Here is a 22,695-nt window from a genome sequence, read left to right as displayed (position 1 = left end):
GGCACTGTTACTATATTGGCTACTGTGTGGGGGCACTGTTACTATATAGGCTACTGTGTGGGGGTACTGTTACTATATAGGCTGCTGTGTGGTGGCACTGTTACTATATTGGCTGCTGTGTGGGGGCACTGTTACTATATTGGCTACTGTGTGGGGGCACTGTTACTATATTGGCTGCTGTGTGGTGGCACTGTTACTATATTGGCTGCTGTGTGGTGGCACTGTTACTATATTGGCTGCTGTGTGGGGGCACTGTTACTATATAGGCTGCTGTGTGGGGGCTCTGTTACTATATTGGCTGCTGTGTGGTGGCACTGTTACTATATAGGCTGCTGTGTGGTGGCACTGTTACTATATTGGCTACTGTGTGGTGGCACTGTTACTGTATTGGCTACTGTGTGGTAGCACTGTTACTATATTGGCTACTGTGTGGGGGCTCTGTTACTATATTGGCTACTTTGTGGTGGCACTGTTACTATATTGGCTACTGTGTGGGGGGACTGTTACTATATTGGCTACTGTGTGGGGAATGTTACTATATTGTTTACTGTGGGGACTGGCTGAAATAGCAGCCAGCAGCGAGTCTTTACCCATCAAACATCAGATTGCAGTAAGTGCTGGCATTGCACATGAGCTCACAATTCTGCACTCAATACTCAATATACATTGAGCTTGATTCTATTTTTATCTACAGAGCTGGGTTCTGGTGGTGTATTTTTCTCCAGATCACAGTTGTGGTGCTGCTATGATGTACTGAACTTGGTTCTGGTGCTGTAAAAATGTGCAAACTTGGTTTTGGTTCTGTATTTACTGTAAGTATTGGGCTTGGTTCTGGTGCTATATTTATGTACAGAACTTGGTTATCAGGCTGTATGGTATGATCTTGGCTCTGGTGTTGTATTTAACTTGGTTCTGGTGGTAAGTGTACTACCTTCTGGATCTATACAGTTTTAACACAACGGGGCTTACTGAGGGTCCGAACGGCACACTTTCCTTGGGTTTCCTGATTATTTCCGTTTTGCGCCGAATTGCCCCGGGATTTTGGCGTACGCGATCGGATTCTGGCCCATCGGCGCCGGCTTGCAAGTTGACAGAAATTTGTGTCGGAAGATCAAGCACTCACATGCACCGGGAAGAAGCAGGTAAACTCCGGGGGACCTCGGCGCAGCGGCGACACAGGAAGGAACGATGTTAGTGAATTGTGTCAGACCCGAATCCTCGTCGGACAACGCACCGTGGAGCGACGGGACCGGGTAAGTAAATCTGCCCCAACGTTTTTGTATTTATAGGTTGGTAAAGGGGCTGTACATGTGCATATATAGGGGCGGAGTCACCCACTAAGGGGCAGAGTTAGCTGAGCTCACTGCCTCGAGCCGACAAGTGTGTGTTGATTTTATTAGAAATGGAGAGAGGGAGGGGTCTAGTGGAGGAGAGACCCCAATAAACTTCACATGACCCATCCTCCTGTCTGGCCCATCCCTCTCTAGTGTAATCTGAATTAAACGGATCACCAGATTGGCTCCCATCATTCACTGAAAGAGGGACGGTTCTTTATGGCGGTTCGGTTGTGAACGACCCATCACTAGTTAATACGTTAATTAAATAATTTTAGCTGCAGAAAGGTTGATTTAAAGAGTTTATTGATATGAAGGGCATTTTAAATATTGTAGATGTTGAATAATATATTAGTATCTTTTTTTTTACAGTCCAGTGAGTTGCACAATGAACTTCTTCCTCCCAAAGTATGGAGCCTAAAAATGTTCATCCCACCCTTATATAGTAATAGTATAGTATAGTATAGTATAGGGTTTTTCTGTTCAGGACTTGCGGTATAAGGCAGCATAGTCATATACAGCAACCCTTCTGACAAATGTGTAAGTGTACAAATATAGAGTATGTGTGTACTGGATATACTGTCACATGATTTGCCACTCTTTTTGCTGCCTTACTTACGCCTCTTGTGTCGTGGAGGAGGAATAAGGTAATTTGAGGGTTAAGTCAGCGGGTGTGCCCGCGCGCGTCACGCAGTGGGCGTGCTATGGACTCACGGTGGGCGTGTTTGTCTCGATCAGTCTGGTCCCGGAGCTCGGACCGGAGCGGGCAGGGGAGGATGCTGCCCGGCCGGAGAAACGTGTATGTGCTGCTGGACGTGTTATGCGTGTGCGTCGGTAAGTAACGCGACGTGTGTATGGCATCCTAAACCCACTGGAGAGTTTTGCGGCTTCCACGTATCCCACCTCCACCCACCTGGTGACCAGCGCAGTGTCCCGAGAAGCGCTTCCCCGGCTTCCTGTATAGCTCGCTGTAGTGGAGGGTGATCCCCTTTGTTGTGTCTCCCCTGCTGTTGTCACTGACCTGTACTACACAGGGGGCAGCTGGAGCTCAGGTGACAGCTTTGTGTGCTACCCAATGAGGGGGCATAAGGTGGCATCACACTGGGTGTGATATGTACCAGCCAGCCTCTGATTACTTTGGGGGTTGGTGATATCAGCAAGGTGCAAACCTCTTTGCTATGGTGGTCACTATCTGTGCAGTTAACCCTCTCACTACCACACTAGATGGGAAGCTACGTCCACATACAGCTGCAATCGTAATGTGTGGATCGCAGCCACTAGCCCACACATCAGAGGACATGCACATAAGTTATGTGCTTGATTCTGTTTCCAGGTCACACAATTGTAGATTTCTGGCTGGGAGAAGTTTCTCCAGCTTGGTGGATGATTGCCTCTAGTACCAATGTATAGCCATATTGTACCCATCCAGTGTATATCCAGAACTAATAGGCATGATAGTCCTGAGTTCTGTGGTCCATTGGACATGGCTGTACTGCAGAGCTATGTGCCATAGATATGGAATATAGTACAAAATCTCCTGTGGGTCCATACTGTGCATCAATGTCCCCAGTTTTGTATGTTATGCAAATATTCTCCCCTACATGGTGCTTCATGCAGCCGTATTGTAATCAATTCAGGAGTTGTGGAAATGTATGAATTTCTAATATCTATCTTGAGCTCATACAGGCTCTCCCTTCACCTCTATGTTAGTTCATAAACCAGCAGAGTAAAAGTGCTTGAATATATTCAGACCTCATAGGTGAATGGAGAGAGTTGCACATTGCCAGCACCTTTACAAACCTAGTGGCTACAGGTTAGTCCAGGTCTCTAGATGACAATACCCCTTAGTGATGGACTTTCTGAACCCTAATATACCATCCCTTTTTTGGGATCCAAAAAAAAAATGTTGACTTGTTATTGGTCTATCATAGAAAGGCAGTAAAATATGTGTGCAGTGTTGGGAACCCATCAAATTACCACTTCATGTAACCCCGGGGGGTGGATGCTATTTAGGGTTACTTGTACTTTCAGGTTGTGTTCCAAAGCCTATTGTGCAGGCTTCCTGTTCCCTTGTTTTCTACCCATTCAAGAGCACTGGACTTGTTTGAAGAAGAAAAAAATACTGAGAGTAGAGTTGAGAAACCTGATCTACAAGATGTAGGAGAGCTCACCCAGGTGTGTCAGTCAGCCCCTGTGTACAGAGTCTGCAGGGTGCTCCCACAGGTGTGCCTATATGTGTGTGTATAATATATATTACACACCAACTTTTCAGGATGTTAGTCTTGTTTGACCAATACAAGAGGATAGATCTAAACATTAGGCTACTTATGTTAACATTGAAGCCATATATAGCATACAAATATAGGGGGAGATTTATCATAAGTCTCCAAGAGCAGAAGTGTTCTAATTGCCCATCGCAACCAATCAGAGCTCAGCTTACATTTTCCCACATCTGTTTATAAAGTTAAAGCTGAACTCTGATTGGTTTCCGTGGGCAACTAGAAAAGTTTTACCTCAGAAACTTGATGATAAATCTCCCCCATAGTGTCCCAATGCAAGCATTCAGAAGATTGGACATGCATGTCATTTTAAGTTATCCCCTACCCGCCGGATAGGAGGTGAGTTGGTTGTACATGTTTGGTCTCTCCGTTAAATACTGTAGGACTGCTGTTAATAGTCTCTACCATAGAGATTGATTGGAGAAATCACACATCCATGACCAAACGTTCCATTCATTCGGGATACAAGCTGCCCCTGTTTTTGAGTTCATTCCTGGTGGTTTACTACATGCCGTTTTTGTTGCATTTTTAAATGCATCCAAAACACAAGTGAGAGGGAGTTTTTTCCATGGGACGCACATACTTTTTGGTCAGTCCCCATCCCACTTGTGTTTTGGATGCATTTAAAAACACAGAAGTCACATGGGAATCCATCCTCAGGGTTTCAGAAATCACCCAAATACACCTTTAAACCTGTGTTTTATGTAAGCCAGGTCACCCAAAAAGGACTATTTCTTGGAGGATATTCCAATGTTTAGAATATGTATTGAGAAACTGTATGTTGTTTTTCAAAACCGCAACATGTGAATATACAGGCAGTCCCCGGGTTATGTACAATATAGGCTCTGTAGGTTTGTTTTTAAGTTGAATTTGTATGTAAGGAAGAAATGCATACTTTATCATTGTAAAATTTTCTTCTGTGACAATTGGATCTTAAAAATGTTGGATTGTCATAAGAACCAGGAATAACAATAAAGCTTCATTGCAGACACCTGTGATATCTGTTATAGATGTTTATTATAGCCTTAGGCTAAAGTACAGTAAATTACCAATTATTAGAGGTCCGTTTGTAACTAGGGGTCTTATGTAAGTCGGGTGTTCTTAAGTAGGGGACCGGCTGTATCCTTAAAAAGTCTCTTCCTATGTTGGAGTACAGAGGGGGTCCACTCTTTGTCACATGAAGTTGCACTTGGACACAATGGCAGGAGACATTGTTGTGCCATGAAGGCTTGAAGCAGTGTGTTATCATTTTCATTTGTTTATCACATTGTACTGATTTCACTATCCTGTTCCGGGCTGACCTTCGAGCAGGCGTAGTGTTTATGATGTACAAGTATGTTTCTGTGGTCATAATCTAAAAGGTGGTGTATGGCATGACATTCCCTCTATAGAAACTGGGTAACCAATACATATACAAATTGGATATCCAAGGGTATGCTTTATAACATATAGATGGATAAAGAAGTCATGCAATGCCAATGGCTTCTAGTTGTGTTACCACCTTCCAGATGCCTGCCAATATAAAGCGACAGTGGTTTCTTTTTCTATGTCTCACCTATATTGTGTTCCAGACCTGTATGTTTCATACATTTAGTAATTGCTTGGGAACGTAGAAGTATGTAGTCTGTATCCATGGAGCAATGTCTGTCTTTGGCCTTGGGTGGTGGGGCAAGTGGTATACGGCACTATTGAAGCCAAAACTGGTTGTGTCTCTTTGCATCTCTCAGCTTGTGCATGTAATTGACTTCTGCCACATGACTGCCAGTGCGAGATCAGTGAGCACGTGACCATGTTTACTAGGTGTGTGCGTCCTGCAAGTCTAGGCTTCCCTGACGCTACAGGAAGGGAATATCATAGTATGGAACTATGTCTCGGCACCAGTCAGAGCTGTGACAGAATGCTCTGGTTCCCCTGATTTCCCTCATCTATAGTTTTGACTTGTAAATGTGTTCTTGGTATATAGATCTATATAGTTATATTGCATCATGTTAAATTTTGGGTTCTTTTTATGAGTTCTTATTTTTTGTACCTTCCGAGTCATTGACTTTTAGGCTTTGATGTAACTTTTCAGAGGTTGCTTGAAGACAAAAACCTGCGCATTGATCTATGTTCACATAATTTTACTAGAATAAAAAAAGTTTACCTTGAAATTTTTGCAGTCGTCGGCCATGGCATAAGCAGGGTATTGTCTAGAGACTTTGCTTATTATAAATTTAGAGAGAGTTCTATATATGTTTAATCTGTGCCCACATATATGTTTTGTGGGCACAGTTATGTTTTACGTTTTGTGTGATACGTTATGAAAAGAGTAAACTTTTCCTTGGGGTCGTGGTTTTTTTTTTTTTAATTATTATTATTCTATTATGTTGTGTTTATTAAAAGATCTCTACACATTAATAAATGGGAACCTGATCACTTTAAAAGTACTATTGTCTGGGGAGTCTTCATCAGACCTGTCCTTTATGTATCAGGGTAGATGAGCCATCAGCTCTAGGGCCATCTTTACCCTTGTCAATTCTTTAGGTATATGAAATAGTATCTTTCTGGGCACTAGAGTGTTTTGTCACATTTGCTTTGCATTGTATAGGAAAATTGACCAGCCTCCCATTCACATTTGACCAACATGGTATGTTCCAGGAGCTTGTAGAGTTTCTAAGAATTTGCTCCTGGAGCCTTATCTAGAGTAATTCCCTATCAATTGCCCAAAATATATATTCCTTATTGCATTTATTCTAGGCATATGAAGTACCTAGCTAGCTACAACAGATTACCGACCGTTGCACCAGGACCTGAAGTTGATGAAAATAGAGCTGGTCGTCTACCTAATATAGCATCATTGTTTTCATGATAACTTCCCTTTAGGAAGAGATGGTTTTCCACAGGAAAAGCCTCCTTGGCTGGACCTGATGAACAGAAATGACTGGAATTCTTCTCCTGAATGTCTGCATAATGGGTTTAAGCATTGTTGCATATGTGGTGGTCTCTTGAGGAGCTCCTATTGGGTGTATCCTTCAGCTTTGAGTCGCATGATTCTTTTTTTTTTTTTAGTTTAGCTTCTACCTTCAAGTCTTTTTTCTCTTAGAGTATTGATAACATATATTTTTTGAGATTCTCTAATTTTATACGCTTACAAGGCATATGTGACAATGTTGCTTTTATGAGTTTATACATATTTTCTGTTTACCATATACAGGATTGGATTGAATTAAAAAAAAGGAAAAGCTAAACCCCTTATTTCACCTTATTTCACCCCTTTTTTAATGGATACCCATGTATCTTTAACATTATACTGGTAGCCATAATGCCTGTTAGAGAAAGCTTGGCAACAATAATAATCTTAATATAGCACTATCATATTCTGTAGCACTTTACACCTCTTGGGGGGGGGGGGATATATACTAATGAAATAATAAAATTTAATCTAACATTAGGAGCAAGAGAGGACAGGGAAAGGAACAGAGAAATAGCCCAGAAACAACGTGGCACCCCCGACAAGTAAACACACCTGGTCTGCTGCCCGAAAGACTATGAATGTACACCCAATTTTACCCCTCAAGAGAAAGGGAAGAAGAGGCAAGACTATGACACATGGATGGGATATAAAGCATAACAATCTTTATTAACAAAACGCTTAGACTAAAAAACATGGACGAGGAAACAAGATTGCAATGACATAAAGATGCAATAACACAATACAGTGAAAACCTAGTCAAAGGGAACAATAGGAGTGAGGGCCCTGCCCACGAGAGCTTACAGACTGTGACTATGAGGCCCAGGCATAGAAGTAATAGACTTGTATATTGCAATTTTCTAGTACATAATAAGCCTCTGGTATGTAGAATACTTTGCTATACCTGATGGGTTTTCACAATATGTTAAGCTTCTTGCTTTGTGTATTGGTCAGTGCATTAGATCGGTAATCAGTATGGCTTTTAGCTGCAGTACCATTAAAAATATACAACATCTACTACTAATATATTGAATCTGGCATGAATGCTAGTTTTAGTACAACTTTAGCCAGAATTCTTTAATATTTGTATCGGCCAACACTGATGTCAGATTTGGTGAAAATCTTCAAGTATTAGCTGCTAGGAATTATGTAGTTATTCTTTTGCCTTAATGATATGTGCTTGGCCAGGAACAATATGTCAGCTGTTGTTGGCATACGGCAGTGAAAATGTTTTACCTCATGGCAATAGTACAGGTCGAGGTTTGTATATGTTATAAATGTGCGTAATAAACCACTAACCGGGATAGGATAGGACCACACACAGGGAGTACATGTATCTGCACAGGTGTATACACTCTACAATCAATATATGTGTATATATAATTAGTTTTTATTTCCTAGACACACCCAGTGTAAATAAATAGTAAAAATAAGAGATATGGCTGAGCAGTATACGCCCAGATATAAATAGCTACTCAATTAAAGGTGCATATATAGAAATAAGTAATAACACGTCTGTGTAGTCTAAGCAACCATATTACGATGGAGACAACAGTAAAAGAAGTTGGGCTGTAACGCCAATGTGCATGTTCCTGAAATAGCATATACCTTTGTAATGGGTCACATTATACTTCATGTAGCAGTCATTGCAGAAGATCTTCAGTCATTGTGATGAGAAGAAAATGGAAAATGTGATTGGTACCTTCGCTAAATCAGTAAAGCAAATGCATGGTGTATGGCTAGAGCTACAGCATCAGGGTCCATACCTTTTATGAATCCAGTGTAAATCAATGCAATATGTTAACCCATATTTCCAACAATAACTTTATAATATATTTTAATCCAAGGGTTTTGTGCTTTTTAACAAATCTTTGACGAATGACTGATCATAAAGTGTCCCCTTGCTGGGGCCCCTGAGGTCGTCAGTAATTAGGCCTGTAAACTAGGGCAGTAATTGGTGAAATTTATTTGATTGTTCAGGATTCTGAAATCAATATCAACATTGAAGTGTGGAGCTGATCCATGCTCCATGTTGGGGGGAACATAGAAATATGTGTGGGATAGAGAAAAAAAGTAAGGGGCAACAAAGGGAGAGAGATGGGGTAAATAGAAGGTAGGCATAAAAAGATGAACTATGTGGATGGGTCGATACTTGTGAGGGGGCTACATGGGTAGATCAGTGGCCTATTGATGAGATTGAGGAATATATAAAAAAAAAATAAAGCTTAACATCACAAATCATCTTTTTGTTTGAAAAAAATAGAGATTTCAAAGCTGCTCATCCCTATCTGGCATCAATGGGACCATCCTATGAGAATTCTGTAATGCAGTATATAAAAATGCGGTTTCTATGGCGCTTAGTCTTTACATGGGGTGCACTTTTAAGTGGTAGACACCAGTAACGATATTTTTACAGAAGGAATAGAAAGTTGCAAAAACATCCAGGGTGAGAATGGCACTGAATAAACCTTGCATTTTGCCTTCACTCCCACCACTGTTTGATTGCTAAAGGATTCTTCACATTGAAAGGCTAATGTATAACACAGAGCCGTGTATTATGTGGCAGAAGTTATCCCCACGACATGCACTGCCAATGTAACAAATAGTCCTTGTGGCAATTTTCTGCTATGTATGGGCAGAAACTAGAGAGGCAAAAATAGTTGCACAATCCGTGGCACAACGTACACAAATATGTTACTTAAAGGGTTCATGGATTTGGTGGTATGTGTGCTTATCACCTAGTTACTGAATTCCCCTATGGCAAGTGCTGCGTTCTTCCCATAAAAAAAATGCTATGGGATAATGCGCAAGACAGTCTTCCCCGTTAGTAAAGCGAAGCAGTGATGGTACTATGTGTTTTAGTATAACCAGTGTGTGAGAGTAAGGGCTCTGATATACTCTGCATACCTTTGACCACTGCTAGCACTCCAGGGGTGCTGAACTATTTGCTTGCCATCATGCCTGAGCTCCAGCACATCTGGCACATGTATACACATAGCATAGGCCCCCATGTTGTTTGCTAGGAGTCCCAAATTCTTTACAAGCTGATTTCTTTAGGCTTGAATAAACGTTGCGAGGAATTCCAATGCTGTTGACTGACCGGGGCTCACAATACAGTTTGGTATTAGTTGTCTATTCTTTGAAGTTACCTACCGCAAATAATGAGATATTGGCTGCATTTCTGCTGTGCCTCAGTTTTTTCCCCACTATTCTGTTAGGACATGTAATAAATACTTGGGCTGTGTATAGCTTTTCTCCATGCATTCCTCTAATTGGGAGCAGATACACACGGCTGCGCTCAGTATGGCTTTCTCCTAATGAAATCCTTCTGTCCAACATTTCCTTTAACTGTTTATTAGTAAACCTATGTGTCAGTTGCTCATCTGTCACCATGGGCTCAGTTGTGTGTTTTGTTGTTTTTTAAATTTATTTTTTAATTTTCTTTTTGACATAATGATAAGCATTGCATTATAATTTCTGGAACCCCCACTTTTTGTTTTTTAATTCTTTTTGTATTTTTTTTTAAACTTTGGTATGTTAAAACCAATGTATAACTTAATGTCCCATCAGTGTACAAAGCTTAGTAAAATGAATGCAAAATATCTTAGTTGCTGCCCTAAGCTATTTTAGAAAACCATCAAAAACTTGCCAGACAGGTTTAAAAAAAAAAAGGGTTTTCCATCAGGTGGCCCCTTACTAAATTCAGGCCTGCTGGTCACAGCTCAACTTGTGTTTTTCCACAGCATAAACACAGGGTAACCCAGGATGACAACAAGGGTGATGCAATAACCCAATAAAGGAGAATTTTTAACTTTTTTGGGTGATCTTTTTCTTCTACATTGCTCGTAATTATCCCTAAATTGAGAAGAGCAAATTAAAATTAAAGATAAACTCTGACCTGTTGCCATGGGGAACTAAGCCAGCTTTATTTCAGACTGTTTTAATAAATCTTCCATATAGTTCCAAAATGAACATTTGACATTGTATACTGAAGCAGAGGCGTTCTCATTCAACAGCACTATGCTCTGGCTGGTAGAGGAGTCCCCAGTGGATCATATAGGAACAGGTCGTCTTGTTTTGACAACCCCAATAAGACCTTTGCTGAGCTCTTATAATGCAGAGCAGATTTCTGCAATATCAGGTTATTGATGTGTCTGATGAAGAGAATACACTGTCTTTGAAAATATCCAGTACTAGCTTTATATGTATAACTTTTGGAACTGCAGCTCATTCCTTATGTCCTTATGATCTGTTTATGATTTGAATCTATAGACAGGGATACATCATTCACATGAGTTGAGATTGTTATAAAGTTACAGTTTCGCTATTAACTCTAATATCAGTGTAGCAGTCATGAAAACAGATACAGTGGGTATGGAAAGTATTCAGGCCCCTTTAAATTTTTCACTATGTTTCATTGCAGCCAGTTGGTAAGATCACAAAAGTTCTTTTTTTCATTAATGTACACTTTGCCAAATCTTGACAGAAAAAAACAAATATGTAGAAATGTTTATTAATCAAGAAAAACTGAAATAACATTTATGTGATATTATGTGGTTGGGGTGATGAGTTATCTGTCAGCAAGGGTCAGCACAGGGGGAGCTTAGGGGTGTAACCACACACGTATCGCTACAGCCAGTGGCTTCTTCAGATCCCTTCTTCAGTGGCTTTTACGGACCCCTGAAGAAGCCACTGTCAGTGGCGATTCACGTGGGGTCCCACCCCCTGCTCCCCCTGTGCTGAACCTTGCTGACAGATAACGCATGCCTTTATTGTACTTTGGCTCAGGTTTAGCTTGCTCTTTAATATTTTGCCTACTAGTTTGTTGCAACCACGGTGTCTGCCCAGGTTGCTGCTTATACAGGTCACCATGTGCATTCTGATTTCTGTATATTTGGCTTTTCTGCATATATAGATTGCCACATAAGGCCTTGGTCAGGAGAAGGAGCTGTGTGCTCAGGATTAACCGACACTATCATATGTTTGCTTTTCCTGTACTGGATTATTTGTGACTTTGTTCACATTTTTAATGTTTTTATTCCTTGTTTCTTGTTGTGGTATGTTATACCGATAAAATTCATTGTCTCGAACAAACAGCTTTGAACTAACACCAAAAAGTTTAATCTTCGTCTCATCAGACCAGAGAATCTTATTCTTCATAGTCTCATAGTTTTTTCTTGTGTTTTTTTGCAAACAAACTATATGTACACGCTGCCATAAAGGCTTGACTGATGGAGGGCTGCAGTCATAGTTGACTTTATGGAACTGTGATCTTGAAGTTTTTCTTTACCTTTCTCACCAAGGCTCTTCTCCCATGATTGCTTAGTTTGGCTTGATGGCCAAGTCGAGGAAGAATTGTGGTTGTCCCATACTTATTCCATTTAAAGATTATGGGAGGCCACTGTGCTCTTGAGTGCTGCAGACATTTTTTGTAATCTTGGCCAGATCCATGCCTGGCCACAATTCTATCTCTGAGATGCTTAGGCAGTTCCTCAGACCTCATGATTCTCATGTATTCTGACATGCACTGTGAGGTCTTATATAGACATGTGTGTGTCTTTCCTAATCAAGTCCAGTCAGTTTAATGAAACACAGATGGACTCCAATGAAAGAGTAGAACCATCATAAGGAGGATCAGAAGGAATTCAAACAGCATGTGAGTTAAATTAGTCTGAATACTTATGACAATCTGATATTTCAGTTTTTCTTGTTTAATACATTTTTTTCTGTGCAGAGTGTACATTAATGAGACAAAAAAATTACTATTTTGATTTTACCAAATAGCTGAAAAAAAGTGAAATATTCAAATGGGACTGAATACTTTCTGTACGTACTGTTTACACACCCATGAGCTACTCCTGTGTAATGTCTCCTCCATTTGTAGATTTCTATAAAAATAATGGATTTCGTTTTTTTTTTTTAAGATAACAAATACAGTTCTTTGTCCTGGAGGTCTTCCTTTCTTGAAGCCATGTCATAATCTGTTACCTCTCATATGGAAGAGCGTTCTGCCAGTTGGATGCAGATCAGTAATTCCTACTCTTATTTAACATGGTGAAATCCCTGAAATACCCCTACAATCCTGTCATTTAAACATTCAGACTTGGACATTTGCTTATAACAGAAAGTTATTGTATATCTGCTGTATTATCCGAAAAAACTTGAAGGGCATGGGTTACTGCGTGTATTGTCTGGAGTCTAGGAAGAATACTGATGAATATTCGGGTTGTCCACTTACTCTGATGTCTTTGTGTAGACGTTGCACATAGAAACCAGATTGTTGTGCATGTACGCCTGCTGTGTTTGCTTTTCGTGCTAGAACAATGCACCCACATGCATATGGAGATTGCTAAGGAGAGGTCTCTGTTTGTACTCTTCTGCAGCAAGACTTGTCCTTAACAACCCACTTTATTGGTAATTGACGGATTACTACTTATAGGAGCTATCCCCTCCACCCCACTCGCTAGCTTTCTGGCTATACAAAGATGTCTATACCACAAGCCAATGAGTAGTGGGAAACCTAAAAACAACCTTTACATTGAATGAATGTCTATTGATCACCACACTACGTGCCAGCTTATCTTTATTTTGTTAGCACTGTAAGTGTTGTGTATTTTCTGCCCGAATCCCATTTAACAGCTGCATATCTGTCCCATGTGGGCATCCCTAATGCTCTCTGCCATTTACCTGCTGTTATAATAGTAAAATAATACTATAATGGGTAGACGATAAGCAGTCCAGAGGAAGGAATCGGGTGACTGCAGGAAGCACGTGGGTTTTCATCTCCATGTGCCAAAACCGGATAAACCTGCTAAGGAAAGGAGAGCTGAGACTTGCCCAGGTAATCCTGTGCTGCACCCTGTTCCTGGATTTCACACCACATGTATCAGGATGCTCATATGGCAGTGTTGTATACAGGATGTTTAAAGGGAACCTGTCACCAGGAATGTCATTATCAGCTGACATGTTTCAAAAGCCTATGCTATGCCTATTGAAAAAATGCCTGTGTCAGCATTCTGAATCTTTAATCTTTGTAATTTTACATTATCTGGCTCTCTGCCAGCAGTGTGTCCTATAAGCGGAGGGGGCGGGGGATGCGGGGGGTTTGCTGCGGCCTGTGTCTTAGAAATGGGGAAATGGTGTGGAGGGGAGGAAGAATGCATGCAGCTGCAGCTCCCCAGGAACTTGCCACACGCTGCTGGCAGGGAGCTAGGTAATGTAAAATAAACTATTATTAATTCCTGAAGTTATTCAGAATGCTGCAAAGGCATTTTTCAAATCGGCATAGCATAGACTACTGGAACCTGTCACCAGCTAAAAATCGCCTTCATGGTGACAGGTTCACTTTAAAAGAAATCTGCCACATCCAAATCAAGCATTTTAAACCAGTGACTCACTTTCATAGATCCGAGCTCTGTGACTTATATTTGTTATTCGTGGCCTCCTTCCATCTACGATCAACTCAGTTCCCAGAGCCCCTCCATGCTGCAGATTCACAGGCTGTTAGATTGTCTCAGCACACAGTTGGAAGAGGGAAGTGCTCTTTGCACAGCCTGTGATTCTGCAGCACAGAGGGGTTTTTGAAACTGTCCAAGTAGCCTTTTAGACTTATTGGCATCATTTTTAAAGTAATGGATAGCAAATATAAGATTACCAGTCACGGTGCCTAGATCTATGAGTAAGTACCCCTGGTTTATCATGCTTGATTTTGATGAGAGATCTTTAAAGAGGACTACTTTCATCAAATCTAAGTCTTTGCATCCTGAGCTGATTCCAGAATAATTAGAATTTTTGGTCACCACCGTAGCCAATGATCTATATAATTATTTTTTAAAGAGGTGGACGGAGCTAGGCTGTCTGCTCTAACACAGGACTTCCTACCTACCTATTAGTTAATGAATACATGTCAGTAAGACTGTCAGGCTGCGAGTAGTCCTGGGCTGGTAGAGACAACTAGATTCTATTCATCTTACCGTAGAGATCTTGAAATAACTACAGTTACTGAGCAATGGCAGGGGCTAGAGAGGAAAATGTCTTTTAGGCCAATGCCTATTACAAATGCAATAAGTTGCAATAAGTCCATAAAGGGTTCTCTTTAAAGAAGTTGACACCATTAAAATAAGGACAGTGCAGCCAGCTTCATTACCTACTGCCTAGTAAACATTTTTACCACTCATCCACCTTCTACTGTATATATGAGCTGCTGTTTACTCTTTATGAACTCCTTCACGTGTAATAGCTCCATACCTTGGTGCAGTAAGCAGATCTATTTCAACCTGCATAAAGCATGCTGCAGATTGAAGATCCATCCCAAATAGATGTTGCTGCCACCAGGATGCTGCCTGAAACTTTAGACACATATTTTCTACAATCTGTTTTTGAATCTCTATTATATCTTGGTTTATGGTGGGAAGGCCTCTCCTTTTGAGCCAAGCTAACTTTCCTCTTTTCCTCCCACCTAGCGTCCATGCCATTTATTATTATGACACTAGTGAACCGACCATACAAGCGTGGATTTTACTGTGATGATGAGTCTATTCGATATCCTTACCGAAATGACACTATTACTCATGGGCTGATGGCCGGAGTCACCATATCCTGCACAGTTATCATTGTAAGTATCCTATTTTGTGTTCTTTCTATAGTATTATATTACTGTAGCAGATAATTCTAGAAAAATGTTTGGGTGCTGAGAAATTATACAGGAAGGTGTAGGGAGCATCTTTATGCCTTTCCAAGAACGTATGATGGTAGTGGTCTCTTAGCTTCACCAACTACTAGCAGACTACATTTACCAAATAAGTTGCGATCCAAAACCACGTGGACATTATAATTTTAGGACGGTACTGATTCCTTATTTAGTTGTGAGATTCACTATGTTTTTATAGGCTCTCCACGTCCCCCACCAATGCTTTTCCTATCATACATCATATTTATGTGGTTTATCAGCCATTAGAAAAAAAAAATCATGTGACCCACTTTGCATCTAATAGCTGTATACAGGTTTTCTTTGCTTATCAACACATAGTAATAACAGCTTGGCAGTAGCATTGTAAAAATGAGTTCACACGTAAAAACAATCCCATAAATCCCCCATGAAATCATTTGGTAAATATAAGCAGAAACGACAACTGTGGCAAGACTAGACATATCCAAAATCATAGGCATAATGCTAAATCCAAGTGTATGTTCAGAACTTTCTAAGTCTTCGTTCACGTTTACATGTTGCTAATTTTTTTTTTAAACTGTACCCCCAGATAACTTCTGGAGAGATGTATATGGTCTTCTCTAAACGACTGTACTCCCGCTCCGAGTGCAACAATTATGTGGCTGCACTCTACAAGGTGATTGGGACGTTTCTGTTTGGAGCCTCAGTTAGCCAGTCCCTTACTGATCTTGCGAAATACATGGTAGGACGCCCACGCCCCAACTTTCTGGCTGTTTGTGACCCTGACTGGTCAACTGTGAACTGCTCTGGATATGTGATGGAATTTGAATGCCGTGGAAGTAATGCAAATGTAACAGAGTCCAGGTGAGAGCATGATCTATCGCTGTTTTCTTAACTTAATTTATTTCAACTTTTTGCAAAAGGCAGTATATTAATTCAGTGGTTTAAGAGAACCTGTCTCAAAGTACAAAATGCAAAAATAATCTATTCTCCTCTTCAATAGATCTGAATATTATATGCGAGTCAGCTCATAGTTGCCAAGGGGGCGCTAAAACTAGACATAGTAAGGGAAGGAGTACATTGTTCACAGTCTTGGTAATACAGGATTTGTTTTACCTGTATTTTTTATAATAAGTCCTTAATGAATTGTATTTTCTTTTAATCTTTCAGGCTTTCCTTCTATTCAGGGCACTCATCTTTTGGAATGTATTGCATGCTCTTTCTCTCAGTAAGTATTGTATCTACCATGTCTATTTACCTTCCTTTTACTTCCCATTAGTGCAAAAGTACTTGTCACACATGTCCATTGGGTGTATTTTTTTCACCAAGGTGCCAATGGACTGACTTAGCGTATGTCTTGTCCCTACACAAAGCTCTTTCACTGCCACAGGCAGCACAAGTACTAATTCTGCATCAATGGCAAAAGATGTTGCCACTTTCCGATCTAGTAATCGCTAGTTGTCTCTAGGTAAAGGAGAGCTGCTGGGGCTAATGCATCCCAATATAGATTTTCAGGTCACTTCTGTTATCCCCCTTGACTGGGTCATTTATTGATGCTCCAGTGATGGTAGAAAAAGGTGTATAGTAAAAAGTATGATTGTCCCCAAGGGGTGTTTATGGTCTCACGGTGAGCATATAGAAACATAAGTACAGGCGGTCCCCTACTTAAGAACACTTACATACTACCCCTAGTTACAAACGGACCTCTGGATATTGGTAATTTACTGTACTTTAGTCCTAGGCTACAATAAACAGCTATAACAATATAACAATTATCACAGGTGTCTGTAATGAAGCTTTGTTGTTAATCCTGATTCTAATGACAACCTAACATTTTTAAAATCCAATTGTCACAGAGACCAAAAAAGTTCTAGCTTAATATACAGTTCCGACTTACATACAAATTCAACTTAAGAACAAACCTACAGACCCTATCTTGTGTGTAACCCGGGGACTGCCTGTAAAAGTAAAATAAAGAAAAATGTGAACATTCCATGATCTATAATGCAGCTTTATGCATGAACTGGAAAACACAGTATAACAGAGATTCTGCCTACATCTGCACACTCACAAATTATAAATGGCTGATAGAAGTCAATAGATTTTTAGCAAAACATGAGTTAAATAAATCCTGTTTTATAGAATACCACGTGTCTCCTTTCTACTGCCACATTCTCAAAATTGTATAGCGGTTCATAGACTGGGAAAGATTTCAAGTGACTCAATGGCTATGGAATTATATTAATAAGTGCGAAGCAAAAGAAGTCATACATAAATAAATGATTTGGAAAACCCCAAAACAAGCTTTTGCAGAAGGCCCTCATTTAAAGTTTCTGTTCCTCTTTGGCAACCAGAATATAGATAGTAGTTCTGATTTATTTATTTAATTCCATCTTTTCTGTAAAATCTCCCTTTCTTCAAGTTAATATGAAAATGAGAAGAGTCAGTGAAGAAGGCTGCAGTGGGAATGTCACTTCAGATGACCCCTAGTTTGAATGTATACTACCTAGAAACATGCTTTAGATCTTTATATGCGACTGACATTTCCAGCTATGTCTGTATCTCAGGTTCTTGGGTAAAGATGAGATTCTTTTCTTTTAATATGACCCTAAAGCTATTTTACTACTATACTATTCTCTTGTCAAAATAAAGTTTGATTTCACATAAGAGAGAATTCTAGAAAGGACATTTCATACCCTAATTCAGGGTACTAGGAGTTTAACCAGTTCCTTGCTATATGGCTATATTCGCCATACATCAGTAAGGGCTGTTTCCTAATCACGTACCTTTTACTTGAACACATATAAAGATAAATCATGAACATGTTAGGTATTGGCACAACCTAAAATGTCCGATCTACTGAAATATAAAAGCAATTATTCCTGGCGGTGAATCCAAAAACAGAAATTGGTGCACAAATGTCCAAATCGCCACTTTTTCACCATTTTCCAACACATAAAAATTCAAATAAAAAGTGATCAAAAGGTCATACAGTGCTCAAATGGTATCGATGTAAAGATCAGCTTGTCCCAGAAAAAGTAACCACCTACCCAGCTCCATAGACCAGTGATGGGCAACCTTTTGAGCTTGGTGTGTCAAAATTCGCCAAAAAACCGAGCATAACTCGGGTGGTGTGTCACCTTGACAAAAAAAACATAATTTGTGATATTTATAGTTTAAATAACAAATATGTATAATTATTTAACTTCTAGGGTACTTCAATCCTAGGTTGTGTGATTGATCCTACCATGTACTGCCATACTATAGTATGGCTGTATATGGGGATTTTCCACATCATCTACTTATTACAACGTGCTGGACAATCTCTCAGGCTCCCGGCTACTGCACCTGGCCGTGTAGGAGCCAAGGATGAAATTTAACTCTCCGGCAGCCGCGTGTCACTGAAAATGGCTATGCGTGTCAGCACTGACACGCGTGTCATAGGTTGGCCATCACTGCCATAGACCAAAGTATGAAAAATTTTATGGCATTAGAATAGGGAAAAACTATTGTTGTATTAAACATAATAAACCAATAAATTTGGTATCTATTTTTGGCAATTCTACCACATTTGGATTTTTTCCAGTTTCCCTCTACACTCAACAAAATATAAAATGGTGCCACAAGAAAGTGCAATTTGTCCCAATATGTGTCTGTAGAGAGAAAAATAAAAAAAGATTGTGGCTTGTGAAAAAGATGTAAAAATCAAAAACACAAAAATTTAAAGGAAACCTACCACCACAAATCTACCTATAAAGGTAGATCGGGTGGTAGGTGGATCAATGGGACGTGAGGATAGCCCTTTTAAGGGCTAATCCTCGCGTCCCCACACTTTTTTGGAAACTTTTATTACCCTAATATGTAAATTTTGTTATGCGGCTACTGGGGCGTGGAGTAGCCGCATCTGAGGTTACACGAGGCGGCTACTCCACGCCCCGGTAGCCACTTTACCCCTCCTACTCACCATGTTCGGCGCGCAGCTGCTCGTAGCTGCGCGCCCTCGTCCGACGATCCTGCCGTCTGCGCATGCGCAGAACAGCAGGCCCGCGCCTGTGCAGCCCCGGCTTCGGAGCAGTGACCGCGCAGGCGCGGGCCTGCTGTTCTGCGCATGCGCAGACTGCAGGATCGTCGGACGAGGGCGCGCAGCTACGAGCAGCTGCGCGCCGAAGATGGTGAGTAGGAGGGGTAAAGTGGCTACCGGGGCGTGGAGTAGCCGCCTCGTGTAACCTCAGATGCGGCTACTCCACGCCCCAGTAGCCGCATAACAAAATTTACATATTAGGGTAATAAAAGTTTCCAAAAAACTGCGGGGACGCGAGGATTAGCCCTTAAAAGGGCTATCCTCACGTCCCATTGATCCACCTACCACCTGATCTACCTTTATAGGTAGATTTGTGGTGGTAGGTGCCCTTTAAAAGGGCCCATAAAGGAGAGTATTAATGGTGCTAATCTGGTTACTACTACACTTTCTGCTTAAATGTAATACATTACTATTTTTTTTTCCTTGGGAATTGTAGTATGTGTCTTTGACGTGGACCTCAATCTCAATACCTTTTTTCCTTGCAGTTATATATCCAGGCACGTTTGTGTGGTAAATGGGCTCGCCTGCTTCGTCCGACAATTCAATTTTTCCTGCTGTCATTTGCGCTATATGTTGGATATACACGAGTCTCCGATTACAAGCACCACTGGAGCGATGTTCTCGTGGGGTTTCTGCAAGGTGCCATTGTGGCTGCACTCACTGTAAGTTCTGATATTATTTCTTATTACTGATGGTCCCAAAATATTGTTCCCATTGACCAATGATGTACTCTTATTCTGTGTGATGGGCAGAACAAGCACCGATCACAAAACAGCACTTTGCACTTGCTTCCGCCTATTTACGCAAGCCATAGTGAAGAGAATGGGGAAGGAATTGTTCCTCTAGTGATTGTTCCTCCTCCATCTGGCTACAGTGATGCTCAGCAGTGCCACCATCTTTGCACAGGATGTATGAAAGCTGCAGGTAGACTGCCAAGTAGCACATGCTGCTTCTTCAGCGGACCAGCAAAACATTTGCACAAAGCAGTTTTCACGGATTATCACGCAGTGTTATACCTTCTGCACACAATCTTTTTTTATATGGCCTCAAAAAACTGCTCTAATGGTCATATAAAATAGTTTCTCTGGCTTGGGTACATGCTCCCTGTTTTGGATTCATGGCTGCAAAGTAGGCCCATCTGCAGACTGTGTGTTATCTGTTTTTGCGGATCCTCAAATAAACCGGGTAGGTGGGGAAGGGCGGCTGGTAAATGATGTCAGTACCCCTTGGAGTGTCACTTAATTGTGTCAACTAGCAACTGATCCACAAATACAAATGATACACTGTGTCCTCTGTATTTTTCACATGCCCATAGGCTGCTATGGGAGAGCAGAGCCAAGAATAGGACCTGCTCAGGGGTACTGAGAGTATATCCTCAGCTGTGTATGATCCCATACATAAATGGAAACGTGGCCGCATCACCTGACGAAGAAACAACCGTGTGCTTGAAGGCTTAAAGAACCTTTATAATAAGGATTTGTTTTTGCATTCTCTCTTACATTTTTTTTTTCCATTTTCAGGTTTGCTATGTCTCAGATTTCTTCAAAGTGCGACCCCCTCAGCCATGTAGTAAAGACCCTCTAGAGAGCAAGCCAAGCCTTCAGCTCTGCGAGTCTGACCAAAATCACTTTGGATACCTGGCCGGATCATGATACGCTATTGAACCCCACTCAACCAACCTCATTACATATATGATTTGGAGACCTTTACTCATGTGCGCTGGCCGCTCCGTTAGGGGCTTGTGGACTGATCATGAGGGTCTCCTCAATATGAAACATGCTTGGACTTTTAAAAACAATTTTGTGATAATCCTGTTTTTCAGCACAAAAGCCAAATAACTTTTTTATATGAATATAACTATAGAGAGATCTAGGAAAATGGGGATCTCTATATATGAAATGTATGATGGATCGTGTGTGTTGTCTTATACATGTATATGTGGATATTGGGAAAGTGTGCATTACGCCTGTCAGTTGTTTTGTTTGTTTGTGCTTGTGTGTTCCCAGTCTTGTTTGTTAGTGTTGCAGCTGTCTGCTAGCCTGTGGCTGGCACTGGCTGGGTACCCTTGGTGGGATGAGAAGGCAGGTTCTACATTCTAGTCACTACTTCAGCATTGTACAGTCTGGCTCTTCTAGGAGGAAGTATGGAGAGAATGCCACAGTCCTGTCGTCCTAGCATTAGTGTTGTTTGTCTGTGATTTCTGTTTAAACCACTGCTTTACACCTCAAATCTAAAACAACCTATGGGGAGAGGTTAAAGGATAAAAACTGCTTTAACACTCTTGTATATATGAAACGACTTTATTGGTTTTTGATGTGTATGTATCCTAACCTGAGACTGTGGGCTGTAAATAAAGCAATTAACCTATTCTCATTTGGAAGTGTATAGGTTAAATATTTCCATGACTTTGCATTGGTGTGTGTGTGTTTTTTTTTTTTGTCCCCTTTTTGTCAGCTTTAGTATTTCCATCAATCAATCCTGCACCTTTCTTATCTTCAACGTTTGTAGGTGCTCCACCCGAAGCACCATTCCTTTTGTCTGTATTTCACTACATACCACATTGCTCCTCGTTGTGAAGTGCCTAGGGGTTGTATTGTCACCCCTAAATTACAGCTTGCAATTTCTGATTGGGCAATTTTACTCTGTCATTAAGCCTACCCTCTCAAGACAGGACATTATTGTTTGTGAACCATGTGTCATTGGTGGGGTGCACTGTGCTCATGCATCAATGACAATAGAAAACGTTTAGAGGAGAGTGAACGCCTTACCTACTCTGAAGCATGAGGGTGGCAACATGCTTTGGGGCTGACTGATACTATATGAAAGAATGAATGGGACCATGTATCGTGAGTGCAAACCTCCTTCCATCAGCAAGGTAACTGAAGATGTCATGTGGCTGGGTCTTTCAGCATCACAAGGCAAAGAATGAGTGGCTTCGTAAGAAGCAATTCAAGGTCCTGGAGTGGCCTAGCCAGTGTCCAGATCTGAATCCAATAGAACACCTTTGGAGGGAGTTAAAAGTCTATGTTGCCCAGTGACAGCCCCAATACATCACTGCTCTGCTACCAGAAACAATGTGTGCCAACCATGTGAAGCAAATGTTTGACCTCTGTCATTGCCAACAAAGGATATATAAGTATTGAGATCAACTTTCGTTATTGACCAAATACTTATTTTGCACCCTAATTTGCAAATGACTATTTAATGGATTCTTTTTCTGGATTTGTTTTCTCATTTGGTCTCTCATGGTTAAGGTCTCCCTATGATGTTGATCACAAAACTTTGTACAACTGCTGGCTGACTAAATCTTTTTTTTTCCCCACTGTACGTATACACTCAAAATAAATAAAGGGAACACTCAAATAACACATCCTAGATCTGAA

The 22,695-nt window shown here is 40.8% G+C and overlaps 1 protein-coding gene across 1 annotated transcript; it reads left to right on the top strand.

Annotated features, from left to right (window-relative positions):
- The first annotated feature begins 2,009 nt into the window (after positions 1–2,009).
- Positions 2,010–21,717, top strand: PLPP2 (phospholipid phosphatase 2). Its single transcript, XM_072110835.1, has 6 exons — positions 2,010–2,168; positions 15,026–15,177; positions 15,821–16,095; positions 16,402–16,459; positions 19,798–19,974; positions 20,833–21,717. The coding sequence occupies exons 1-6, from the start codon at positions 2,039–2,041 to the stop codon at positions 20,962–20,964; spliced, it is 924 nt and encodes a 307-aa protein (XP_071966936.1). The 5' UTR covers positions 2,010–2,038; the 3' UTR covers positions 20,965–21,717.
- The last annotated feature ends 978 nt before the right edge of the window (positions 21,718–22,695 follow it).

The sequence above is a fragment of the Engystomops pustulosus genome, chromosome 1 (genome assembly GCF_040894005.1).
Source record: "Engystomops pustulosus chromosome 1, aEngPut4.maternal, whole genome shotgun sequence".
NCBI lineage: Eukaryota > Metazoa > Chordata > Amphibia > Anura > Leptodactylidae > Engystomops > Engystomops pustulosus.
This window is presented reverse-complemented; position numbering and strand designations above follow the sequence as displayed.